General features: G+C 31.5%; 1 protein-coding gene across 1 annotated transcript in view; it reads right to left on the bottom strand.

The window, feature by feature from the left end:
- Positions 1-6,031, bottom strand: part of LOC126741389 (TWiK family of potassium channels protein 7-like) — a 31,628-nt gene extending 25,597 nt beyond the window's left edge. The window contains 1 exon segment of the mRNA XM_050447784.1: positions 5,825-6,031. Coding sequence (XP_050303741.1) covers positions 5,825-6,031 — 207 coding nt within the window.
- Between the last annotated feature and the right edge of the window lie 6,708 nt (positions 6,032-12,739).

Below are 12,739 nucleotides of genomic sequence, written 5' to 3'. Positions count from 1 at the left end.
ATAGTCCATGGCCTAATCAATGATCTAAATAGCGTACCACAATGCTACAGTACGATTTCTAGATATCAAACTGGATTTCAAACTCATTTAGTTGGATAAAGCAGAGTTTTGGATGAGGAAGACTACCTGGATGTTTTGGACCTGCAGGAGGCTTGGTTTCGGTAGCACCTAGGGCTATTTGCTAAAAAATAGGCACTGCAATTGCTTATTTACTGTATTTACTTATCTATCCTCAAACATCACTGAATCTATATGAAAGGCCCTAGCTATGGCTCGTCAGACTACTAAAACTTCGTACTTCGGACCTTGCAATATAATTTGAGGCCATAAGGATTGCGTATAGGCTTCGCGATTGACTCCTTAGTAAAGTTGAAACTAGAAATGATAAAATATGGTTGCAGGCCTTACGGGATTGGGGAGTAAGTAACTTTGTAGCATCTGCGACTATAAATGCTTTGTGATCTATAAAGGAGGCAGAGAGGAGTGGTGGGGCTCTAATAGGCCCGCATTAGTAAACAGTGGGCACAGAAACACAAACACCATCTGACACACAAACGGTTCCAGAATTAACGACCGAGCTAGTGTAGGGTCCTGTGGTGTGGCTTTATACACTAGCAGAGCTGCTGTTTTCCAAGCTGAAGTATTCTCTGTTTTAAAATCTATACAGAAAAGTTCAAATTGAGGAGTGTTGCATTGTACACAGTTGTATAGGCATACTTGCCCTATTACAGCCGAAAATGTGAGCTCTAAGCTTGTACTGGAATGTATAAATATTGTAGAGAAACTGTAAAAGAGGACTGAAGTGTGAAGGAGGGCTAAAGAATTCAGCTTATCTTAATGCATGGCTACTTGAAAAATACTGTTAACTCCCTTGCTAGGCTGCGATTCGTCAAATTGTCAATAGTCCCCGAATCTATAATCGGCTAAGCCAAATGTGTAGCTGTCGCATCACATCTGCAGTCTGCTTAGTTGCAAGATTGTCAGGAGATCGATGAAAACACTCGGCATAAGATACAAACATAGCTGGACTCTCTACCCATCTCATCAGACATTTTCTGCACTTAAAGAGATACGAAATACAGCTAGTGCTCTGGCGCTTAAGACACCATCTCCACACTCGAGGTGCTGCGAAAAGCCCGGGGTGCCGTTGGTGTTTGCAGAAGGAGGGAAATTCAGAACACACTAAAGGAGAGTACAGCCCGCTTAGCTGCTCACTGTCCACCCAGTTTAACAAATTTCGTCTGCATAACAATGGAATAAATAAAAAAGGTGCATATTTTAGTGAAGAAGTAAGTTATCCACAAAAGTAAAGTAATGAAATTTGAAGAAAAGATCATTATTAAACTAATAACCAAGTTTGATGGCAAAAAAAATACTCTGACGGTAAATGGGGGAACTAAATAACAAGCACGATGCCTTTGGTATAGATAAAAAATTAAAACAACTTACAGGGGGTAAAAAACGAACGCACCAATGGTCACAAGAAACATACAGGGAGAAATTCAGCTGACGCAAGAAGCGAACCTGGAATGAACATGACAAACCTGTTTGCAGTGGAACGAGAGGATTAAAGGGAGGAAGATGGACGAGGGGATCATTTAGGGATCATCCTTACATCACTATATATAATATGTCACTAAGACAGCAAAAAACAACAAAGCTGTAGGACTTGACAAAAGAAATATAGAAAGTATTAAACGATAGCAACTTGACCAGTCTTATAAAATACATAAATAGAATCTATGAAACCGGGGATGCTCCAAGAGAGTGACTTAAATCAGTGTTTATTTCACTTACCAAAAAAAATGTTTTCAATCCCAAATCATGAGACGAATATAGGATGATTGGCCTGATGAGTCACAACTTAGAAATTATCTTAAAGAGTATTCAACAGAGAATATACCGCAAATTTGAAGGACAACTAAATAGGAGGCAGTTTGGCTTCAAAGAGTGATTAGGAAACACAACGAAATTTATGGTAAGAAGTAGAAACCCTAATAATCACCCTCCTATTACACTAAATGGCAAACAAGTATAGTGGGTCCAATAATATAAATATCTAGGAACAGTCATTAATGATCTACTAGATCCAGACGAAGAAATCAAGATACAAATGGTGCGGAAGACATTTATGGCTTAATCTTAAATGTTCACAAATAGAACTTAAGCACCAAATTAAAATAAGATTTATGTATTGTTATGTGTTATGTGTTCAGTTTCCCACTTATGCAGATCGTTGTTGCTGCATAAGTGGGAAAACTGAACCTTAAAGGCCCAAACTGTTAAAAAGTTCATTTGTTGAATCGTTCGAGATGTGGATATACATAGGCTTATGCTAAAGATACCCCGAACATATAAAATAACGAATGAAGAAGTACTAAGGCGCATTGGACATAAAAATCTGTCAAACAGCACACAAAGCTGAAATACATACTATAAAACTGCAATAATGCAGGGAAGCATAGAGAGGAAGAAGGAAAAAGAAAATCCTGGCTTCGTAATATAAGAGAGTGGATAAGAATGGATGTTAAAGAACTATTCCATGTGGCGCGAGATAGGGACGCATTCAGAAATGTGGTCGCCAACCTTCACTGAGAAGACGGCATCAAAAGAAGAAGTAACTAAATAATTATCTATTGACTAAAAACTTTTACACCAAATTTAATATTTTGCTCCAGCGAAATGAAGACTTTGAGATATTTGACACAACTTTACGAGTATTCAACAACACGTTGGTATTTTAAACAAATACAATCACTAGTAATTTTATTAAAGGAATTAAAACAGGCATTATCCTTTTTCCTTCAATGGATTAGGAAGATGTTTGCCCTCCAGATATAGCTCAAACTGAAAACCCGACTCTATAAAAAGTCATTTTTTTCTAATAGGTAAAAAAACTCTCTAAGGCCTATCTAATTAAAATATTCTATAATGGATCGATGATACTGATGTGATACTGATACTGATGATATTAAACTGTCAACAAAAATATCGCACGGTGCATGTTAATTATTATTAATATAATTCCGACACATGTTAAAAAGGGATTTAAGTAAAATATGTTTTGTCATAGAGAAGTTCGCATAAAATCTATCAATAAAACCTATAATAACTAGAGTTCGTTCTTGATACCAAAAAATTAGGTTACCATTATAGTTAACTACCACATCAGTTTCCTCAATTATTTTTACCACAGTCATCTTCTGTATCTAGTTTTGTAAGCAATTTAAAATTATTTGCAAAAAGTTAAAGTTTGCCAGGACAGTAAATTGACAGGATCGTTAATGTTATAAATGAGACTTAAAGCCTTTATATTCGAGAAATTGTTTACGAACTCGGAAATAAGATTTCATTAAAGCAACTAAATAATTACAAAAATCAAAATATGGAGAAGTACAAGGAGGTCAATTTGCTCAAGAGATTTGCCAAAAACCAAGGTAAATTACATCAATCTAACCTATATTAACCAAATGCTGACAAAAATAAACAGTTAGGCAAGCTGGGTTTAGCGCTTTTAAACAAAATCAATTTGATTAGATGCTATATCTAATTTAACATGGGTGTATTTTTTATAATAGTATCTATTTAATTGCATAAAGAGGTATTTTAAAAAGTTGAGAAAGAGATATTACATAAGAAGGATACTCTAATTTATAAAAGACTATTTTTAGGTTCTTTTTTGAATATCGGGTATATTCTTATAGTATTTATTTATTAGCGAAGACTGTTGTACATAAAATAAAAAAAATATGGGCAACTGAATTGACAATATACGAATACTCGAATATGTCTATATAGAAACAGTATATATTACCATAGATTTTTTAGTACTCTTTTATTAGATGTAGATTAGGTAACTCTCAAAGTAACCTTACGGCACCCATTGGTTCATCTTATTTTTTCCCTGTAGAACCACAAAATCACCGCAAGAAAAATTATCATGATCAATATCAAAAGAGTGGATTCAATAGTTATATTAATCTATTGAATATAGCATCATTAAAAATTCATTAGGAACCACTTTCAGGAAATATTTTTTATGATATTTTTAATTTCTTTAAAAATATAAATGACAATGTAATTAGACGTTTTTTATGCGTCATGGCCTAAGTTGCTATTATTTTCGAACCCTTTGAATACAATACAATCGCAAAATAAAGTGAATTTAGGTATTGCGGCTAACCATATAATTACCAATATGCCCATTTATATGCATGCACTTTAAAAAAACTGGCATTACAAACCAATTACTATCATGATAGCTATTAACTAGTATTAGTACTATTATAAAAAGCATTTCTTTTACAGCAAAAAAGTCAATATTATATATTTTTGCCAATGAGGTTTTATGATTTAAAATAATAGTAGAAAAGACAACTTTGTGATAATTCGCCTCAATATTTCGACATACATATTGTTCAGTCGAACTTGATCAATCGAAAAATAAATTACTTAGCTGGCCCTGGGTTATCTATGGAAAGTATTTCTCATGGTAATAATAGGAGTGGAGTCAAGATTCATTCTCACAATTTATGAATCATTAATTGAGAATGAGAAATGAACGTCTTATTGGATTCTTCAACTCAATCAAACTCAGACCAAATTATTTCTAATGAGAAGCAGCTGATAATGATGATAGATTCGGTTAGAATTAATAATACTAAAAGCAAAGCATTTGTCGCCATTGTACTCAGCAGTCTTCAGATTCAAACGCTTAATTATGTCTCAGATGTAAGTGGCAATAAAGAAGCATTGTCGGGAATGCTCTTAAAACCACCATTATTTCCTTCATAAAAAAATGACGTTTGAAGGACTTTAAAGAAAGCTCAAAGAAATATAAATAGCATTCTGCAATAAATACAAAAGCATTGACCAGAAAAAAACATAGAAACCACATAATGCCACACCTATAAATCAATGGAACTAAAATTTGGATGATGCAGAAGACTTAGAAACTGGAAGCCTTAAACAATAAACCTACGACTACTAAATAACATTAAGACCTATATTTACAAGAAGGAAACGTTACAGCAGTTATAACGAATTTAAGCGAGTTGCATGTCATGCAAAAGATTGATTGGATATTCCCTTAATAAAAGAAGACTTTAAAAAAAAATTATTTAATAGGGCTCGACAGACCCTTTTTGTACATATGCCAAATTAGTTCCAGGGTCGTGCTTATGGGTAATTAAGGAGCTTTAAAAGGGGTCAAAGAGGCTTAAAAGGGGAGAACAGCTTCGCAATGCCATTGCTGAAGCTTGCAGGGGGATAACGCAAGAAAAATTACGAAAGGTTGTAGGCAAAAATCGTCGAAGTGTTAAAAAGTGCATTCGAGAATCCGGTGGAATATCGAAATTTAACGTTATTTAAGCGTGCCATATCATTTTTAAATAGTTCAATAATACCAAGTTCCCTTCCTAGTTAATTGAATTTATAATTTTTTGACTTATTTGTGAAAATAATTTTTTTTGAGTTATAAAATTGGGTTAAAGCACCGTTGAATTTATTAAATTTAAATAAACAGAACCTTTATGCAAATAAAACTTTGAATATGTTATCGACCATACAAATGAAGAAATAGGTATCTCTGAGAATAGGAAACACTTGGAAAAAGCCATGCTCTTACATCATCAGTGCCCTTGCAAACCGAGAAAATGAGAAACTATATTTTATAAGACGTTGATCTGATTTTACTGAAAGAACTGCTGAACTTTTTACTACAAAACTTATGCTGTAGGAATTTATTCATACTTGTTTTTCTTCAAACGTGAAATAATATTTTCATTTTGTCATATGTAAAAAAATAAATTGAACTCTTGCTTACCAGTCCTCCAAGAAGTGTATAACTTGCTAAGGCCACCAGTAGACCAATATGTTGACAAAAAGCCTTAAGATGAAGCCGACGCCATAAACCGCGAACGCGACTTTTTAAGTCCATTGAGGAACTAATGCAGACCCGCGTCTCTCCGACGACGCCGGCAATCAAAGGCGACGTTGCGCGTCGATCTTCATTTTCTTGTATTTTGGTCATGATTCAGATTTGATAAAAATAGACGATCCTACACTATAACACCTGGAATTGTTTGTCAGAGGCTGGTGGTTCGATTAAAATTACTCGATTTAGTAGGCCATTCTAAAAAATTAAAAAAAAAAAGTTGTAATGTTATTGGAAGAATTCTCGTTAAAAATAAAGGTGTTCTTAATTAAATATTTTGAAAGGCGGATTTCACTGTCGAAAATAAATCACCAAATGTTGGGTAAATAAAGTGCCAAGATTATAAATGCCATGTAACAATGAATTTTAAACATAAAATAAAGCATTCTTTTTTAAAGTAGGCATGATTTAGATTCACAAGAATCTTCGAAATCTTAAAGTAATCTTGCCGAAAATACCTATAAACTAAATGATGAAAGTGCTATAAGGAAGAAATCTTGAAAAAAATCGGAAAAAAAGTACAATAAACACGAATGAGTAAGGCAATATTGGAATAACATTGAAATTTTTATCAGCCTACAATATATCTTAATTGATTAAATAATTCATAAACTATTAATTTTATATTACTACACTGTTATTACAAGTTTTTTAACCTCTACTTTTACCCACTATATTTTTAGAATTAATTTTATTCAAATCTCTCAGTTTATTTTAATCAATATATTAACAAAATGCTTAGTTTCGTAATGCTATAAATCTAATAAATAAAAGGGAATACACCAAACACATTCTTGTCCAAATTGCCATCCTGTTTCTCATAAATTTCATTTTATCAGTGACGCCATGGCTGTTTCCAGATAATATATCGCAAAGGCCAATATCGTTTTTCAAATTAAGAAATAAGCTGATCCTGGCCTGCCTAAATTTTTGTCTTTACAATAAAATTCACTTTAACTTGACTGACAATTAATAAAATAATATTAATAGCTCAACAGTAATGGAACATTTATTATCTTAGAAGCTTAATTTAACCAGCTAAAACTTTTTGTTTAATAGTTACTGTATATATAGACCAAGTTCGTCCACTGGTACGAAGAGTTTTTGGAAGTATGTTTTAAGAATAAAATGGATAAACTGAATAGTCTTAGGCAATAAGAAAAAACCTGAAAAATTATGACAAGCCTGTATAAACTCGAGAATTTACAAGAAACCCAATAACTGACACAAATTGACCAATGGCGTGAGCCACGATCAACTGTTGAGGATCAAGGTATATTTCCAAAATCGAGGCTATTCCATGTTGGTAGAAAGTTATTTTAGCGACTCATCACCAACTTGTAAAAATATGTTTGATAGGCAAAGAAACATTTTTTTGTTACGCAAAGTGGGTTTAAGAGTCATCCTTTTCAAAATGCTTAGAAAAATAGTAATTTCTAAAGATTTTTCAAGAAAAGTTAATATTGCATGCGAAAGAATTTTAAATACTTTATTTTTATCGGTAACAGATTTCATAAGTTAGTACACATACAAAGAACCTTTTAACTGTAATTACTTAAACTGTAAAAATCATATGACTAACTGGGTGAAACTACTTCAAATGCCTGTCTGGAAGTAATCAGAAGGACTGTCCAAAAGATATAGCACTATGCCTTAAATTGCGCAAAGCAAATGCATCGTAATGACTCGAGGTAATTAAAAAATCAGTGACTTTCTTTCCCTTTTCCCCAATTTTCCTAAAATAATTAAGAAATAATTTTAATTGTAAAAAGTATGACTGTTTCAGACACTTGGGAACATTTTCCATATAAGTCCAGACATTTCAAGCGATTTATACAAAGCAATTGAAATTATAAATTTGCTCTTCTCTCTTAGAAGTTATATGCAGATTATATGTTCCAGCTGTTTATATTATTTTAGGTATTTAAGCTATAACACTTATTTCACCCATTTTATGGTCTTATTCAACGTCATTTCTTCAAGGTAATTAAAGTCATTCAGACTTCTGAAGTAATTGTCAATTTTAATCCCAGCATTTGAGGTAATTGTTTATTTCTTCTGGATTATTGGAACACTTTCTATATTCCTGTTCTTCTAAACTAGTTTCCTACATGTTATTCCAGGCATTTTAGACTTTTGTTGGAAAAGTTTTAATTTCAATGCATGTTATAAGGTGCCATTTGGGAACAAGTCTTAAAAAATAAATTAGTTTTAACGAATTTTCTTCAGATATTCAAAAAACTCATTTTGAATTAATCAACGCTAAAGAGCAATCTAAAATTTTAAGCTAAATTTCAAAAAAAACCTATGTTCACCAAAATATTATTTAAAATTAACTTCATAAGCCACCAATCAGATGCTAAACCTGGCTTCAGTAATTTTCAACTACTGATCTCCCATTGATACTATAGAACCCCTACAACGACTCCCATTGATTATACTATAGTTCATCACGTATGTATTCTGGCCCAAGAAAAGTGGCTGTAGACGAACCCCATGGATGTTGAGTATTGTTTCTATTTAACTTTAATAAGCATCTACGTTAATGTAATTCATGTGACAGTACAAAACCATTTTAATGAATGCAATCATCTATCATAAATAACGAATATAATAATAAGTAGCATCAGTGCGCGTTTTATGCAAACGCTTTATGCAGACGCATTAATGATAATTCTCATATTTAATATGAGATCGCGTACTTAAATATGGATGGCTCTGGAACCTAATTGTAGTGTGACTGCAACAGAGAAAAATCTAAATACATTCCAAATCTATGTTTAAGTACCATGTGGTAAAAATATTCTTGTTTGTTAGCTTAAAAGCACATTGAATGTGTTATTTTTTTTCAACATGTATTTACAATAAAACAAGATATAGATGAGCGCAACTACGAGTATAGTTGAATTATTTTTTACCTGCAGTATATTGATTTTATATGTGACGATGAACGAAGATCATTAAAGCACAAAATTCCTGCAAAAGATAATGGATCTTAAAAATGGAAGTTGAGAAATGAGTGGTGTGTTTTAACGAGCTCTCATCTAAAGATGAGGTTAACAGATATTGTTTCGATAATATTATGATCTCTGATTATTGAATAAGGCACTGGTTGCCATTTAGTTGTGTGAACTTATTTTGCAATAATGTGTGAACGATCTATATTCACAGAAAAAGTTGCTGTGTCCTTATTCTAGCATTTTAAAAGTATATGTTCCATAAGATTCTTTGTCTTTTTTCTAAAAGTTTCTGATTTTCTAACTCTTTCAGACGATCGAGATAGTAGAGATTCTTCTGACTAATAAAATTTGAAGGTCAATTTTGTACGCGTCTTATAAAACTATATTTTATGTGACTTCTTTTTCTCTAGAAGAGAGAAAGTAATATTATTAAAGACTGACAATCTAGTTAATATCAACAGCAAGTTGTATCTTACCGTTGAATATGGATCTCTTTAGACTTTTTGTAATTGGACCATATTGATATTTTGATATATTGCTTTATTATAAAGGATGAGTCAGGAGGAATGTACTTAACTTCAAGTGAATATTGTAAAAGTGAAAATAATCTAAAAAAACTCATATGTTCTTATCCGATTCTCATTTCAAATCAAATATTTTATATGATTGAAAATTACATGTTTTTTCATACATCTTAACTTAAAATTATTTAAATCCTATCAATTTTTTTATTAGGTGCTTAGATGACTAAACATCTATTTGCACTTAGTTAAACTAATACTAAGCTATTTCGAGAGAAAAAAAAAGAAAGGAACAAAAAAAGAAGATTCCTAAAGAAAAATCTCAAATCTGTCTATATGTGTAAAAATATAATACTTACAGAGGTTATCAAATAATTTCACATTTTTTTAGGTTCTTTATGTTTGTAGATAACAGATTAAAGAACTTGGGTGCCAGGTAAGTTAGAAATTTTAAATGTAAAGTCTTTTGACGTACTCATTAAGTACACTGTTGTTAGTTCTTCATGTGGTATTTCAAACAATTTTTTCTTTTTTATACATAAGGGAGCAGACAGTTACGACGTGATTGATTGATGTTAAGTATATTTTTGTTGTATAAAACTCTTGTAGGAAAAAGCTTAGTTCTCTTAAATATTACTTTAAGGATATCATTTTGGACTGTTTGTAAACGCTTTAACTTATATACATACATTCATACATTCCTCCCTATGCCATATCTTAATAGTGACTTAACTAAAGCTTTATAAACAAATTTTCTTATTTTGATCGCAACAAAAATTATATGACCTCCCCATTTCAAGTCCTTATCAATGATAATTCCAAAATATTTTATCTTTTTACACGTCGAATTGATTCATCCATATTCAAGTATATTTTGTTATAATCAGGTCTGTTTAGGTTAATTGGTGTAAAAGCAATATAGTTTTGTAGTATTCAAAGAAAGGTTAAAGGTTTGCAACCAATATATAATTTGACTTAGGCCACTCTTAGCCTTATTCTCTACTTATTCCCAAGTTCTACCTTTAAATACTATTCTAGCATCATCAACATATGATACTATATTCTTACCTACTTTTATGTCAAGTAATGAATTTATATAGATAATGAAAAGAATAAGTTTCATTATCCCTTGAAGAAAACCCATTTTAATTGTTTCTGGAGAACTTATATTGTTATTTACTTTAGTATATTGTTTTCTTAAGAATAAATAACTTTTAAAGGCTTCCAACACAATATTCAAGAACATCAAGTAGCTTTTGGTGAAACACTGTGTCGAAAGCCTTAGTAAAGCTTAGTAAGCCTTCCATGAAAACAACTATCACCTTCTCATGATCGTCGAGATCTTTGGCGATCTCTGAGGTTTGCCACTCTATAGCATCGATGGTCCCTTTTCCTTCTAAAAATCTAAATTGCATCGACGATAAGATTTTAGCTTCCCTGAAAAAACTTACCAGTCTACCCGTGATTTCAACTTATGAATTGGAGTTATTTTGGGCTTAACGCGTTGATTTTCGTGTTTATTCGATTAAAATCATATAAAATGCCATACATCTATTCAAATTTAGAATATATGGTTTTATATTAGAAATTATATATAGTTATATATTAGAAATATGGTTTTTGGTTGTGGCTTTTGTAATGGCAATGCTAGAACTTCTGTTCCTTATATGGATTGGTCGCGTTGGTCCTATAAGTTGTTATCCAAGATCTCCAGACCTCACATCACTGTACTATTTTTTGTGGGCTGGTTTAAAATGGGGTGTATAAAGTGAAAGTCGACACTCGAGAGGCCCTAATTCGATGCATAAGGAATGCAGCTACGTTGGTCAAAGAAAGATATGAATCACTTAGAAAAGCAACAAGAGTCCTTCATAGACGAAAAAGAATGTGTCTAGAGATTAATTGCGGTAGTTTTTGAACATTTATTATAAAAACGCTATAATTAAAACCATGTTAACGTAGAAAATGTTTGTTTATAATTACGCTATATTTTGAAAACAAATGGGAATCGCCTAAAAAGATATGGTTTTTTTAATTATATTCACGTGTACAATACTCACCTGGAGTTTGATGCGTTCCTCCTGACTTTCGCTGTATGTTACTTTTTATTATATAGTCGTAGAAGTTTGTTTTTTTGGTCATTGGTAAGTCTTGACATAAATCGCGAAAGCACTCGACAATCAATTTTAAAGTATTTATGGAGAATCTCCTTTATTACTTTGAAGATTTTAATTTTTTATATTATATAAACTCACATTTCTTCATTTTTAAAAAATATGTACAAATATTTAAAAGGAAATATAATTGCATATAATAAAAAAATAAAAACAGAAAGATATTAAGTAAATAAAGTCTGGTATATAAAAATATTATACCAATGTTAAAACCTAAATACCTATATAATGCTATAACTTCTTAACAAAACTGCAATCATTTTGATAATAAACAGAGGTATTGAAAGCTTAATCATCGTAAAAACCTTAACTTGATATATTAAATTACCTTTTATACTATATAAACAATAAGAACTCTCAACACTGGCACAAATAAATTGAAAAAGCACGCATAGGCCGTAAATGCTGTACGAAACTCCACGATAAACTGAACTGGCCCATCTGACGTCGCAGGATTCGCACACGCAAAATTTCAATAAAAACAAAACAGAAAATATTAGGCCCTTAGGCCTAGAGGTCTTTCCTTGAATAAATGGGCTCTATATTATATTTAAAAATGTACTTAGCTCTACAAATATAGGTACTTAACAATTAAACTCTTAATGACTGTTCTATTTTTTGTCTAATCTATACCAATACACTTTAATAGTTTTTTTTTTAATTTAAGATAAAAGATCAGTGAAATAAAGAAAGGTTTTATAATTATAGATTTTTGAGGATCGTTTGTATTAAATATTTTTTAGAAATTGGTTGTTTGAACAATGCCCGTATTTTTCAAGAAACTCAAGATAGCCAATGAAGGTATAGCTCGGAGAATTTAAAAATCGTAATTAAAAAAGAATTGTATGCAACTGTTTATAAATTATCGACGCTCAAAATATCAAATTTCAATGGCTTTAACATATAAAGTGATCAGTTGCATTACCTGTATGTAATATTAATGAATTTCGTTAAATAATATTAACTGCCAATGTAACTCTTTAAGCCTCAATACTTTAAAAACGGATGAAGATAGACCTATTAAAAAACACTAATTGACAAAATGCAATTTTAGCATTTTTAAAAACTTTAGGGCACATCTAACTTATCATGAACGTCCTCCTTTAAACCAGCGTCATCCTGTTTAATATTACAAATGAACTTTAAGCT

Source organism: Anthonomus grandis, chromosome 10 (genome assembly GCF_022605725.1).
Source record: "Anthonomus grandis grandis chromosome 10, icAntGran1.3, whole genome shotgun sequence".
NCBI lineage: Eukaryota > Metazoa > Arthropoda > Insecta > Coleoptera > Curculionidae > Anthonomus > Anthonomus grandis.
This window is presented reverse-complemented; position numbering and strand designations above follow the sequence as displayed.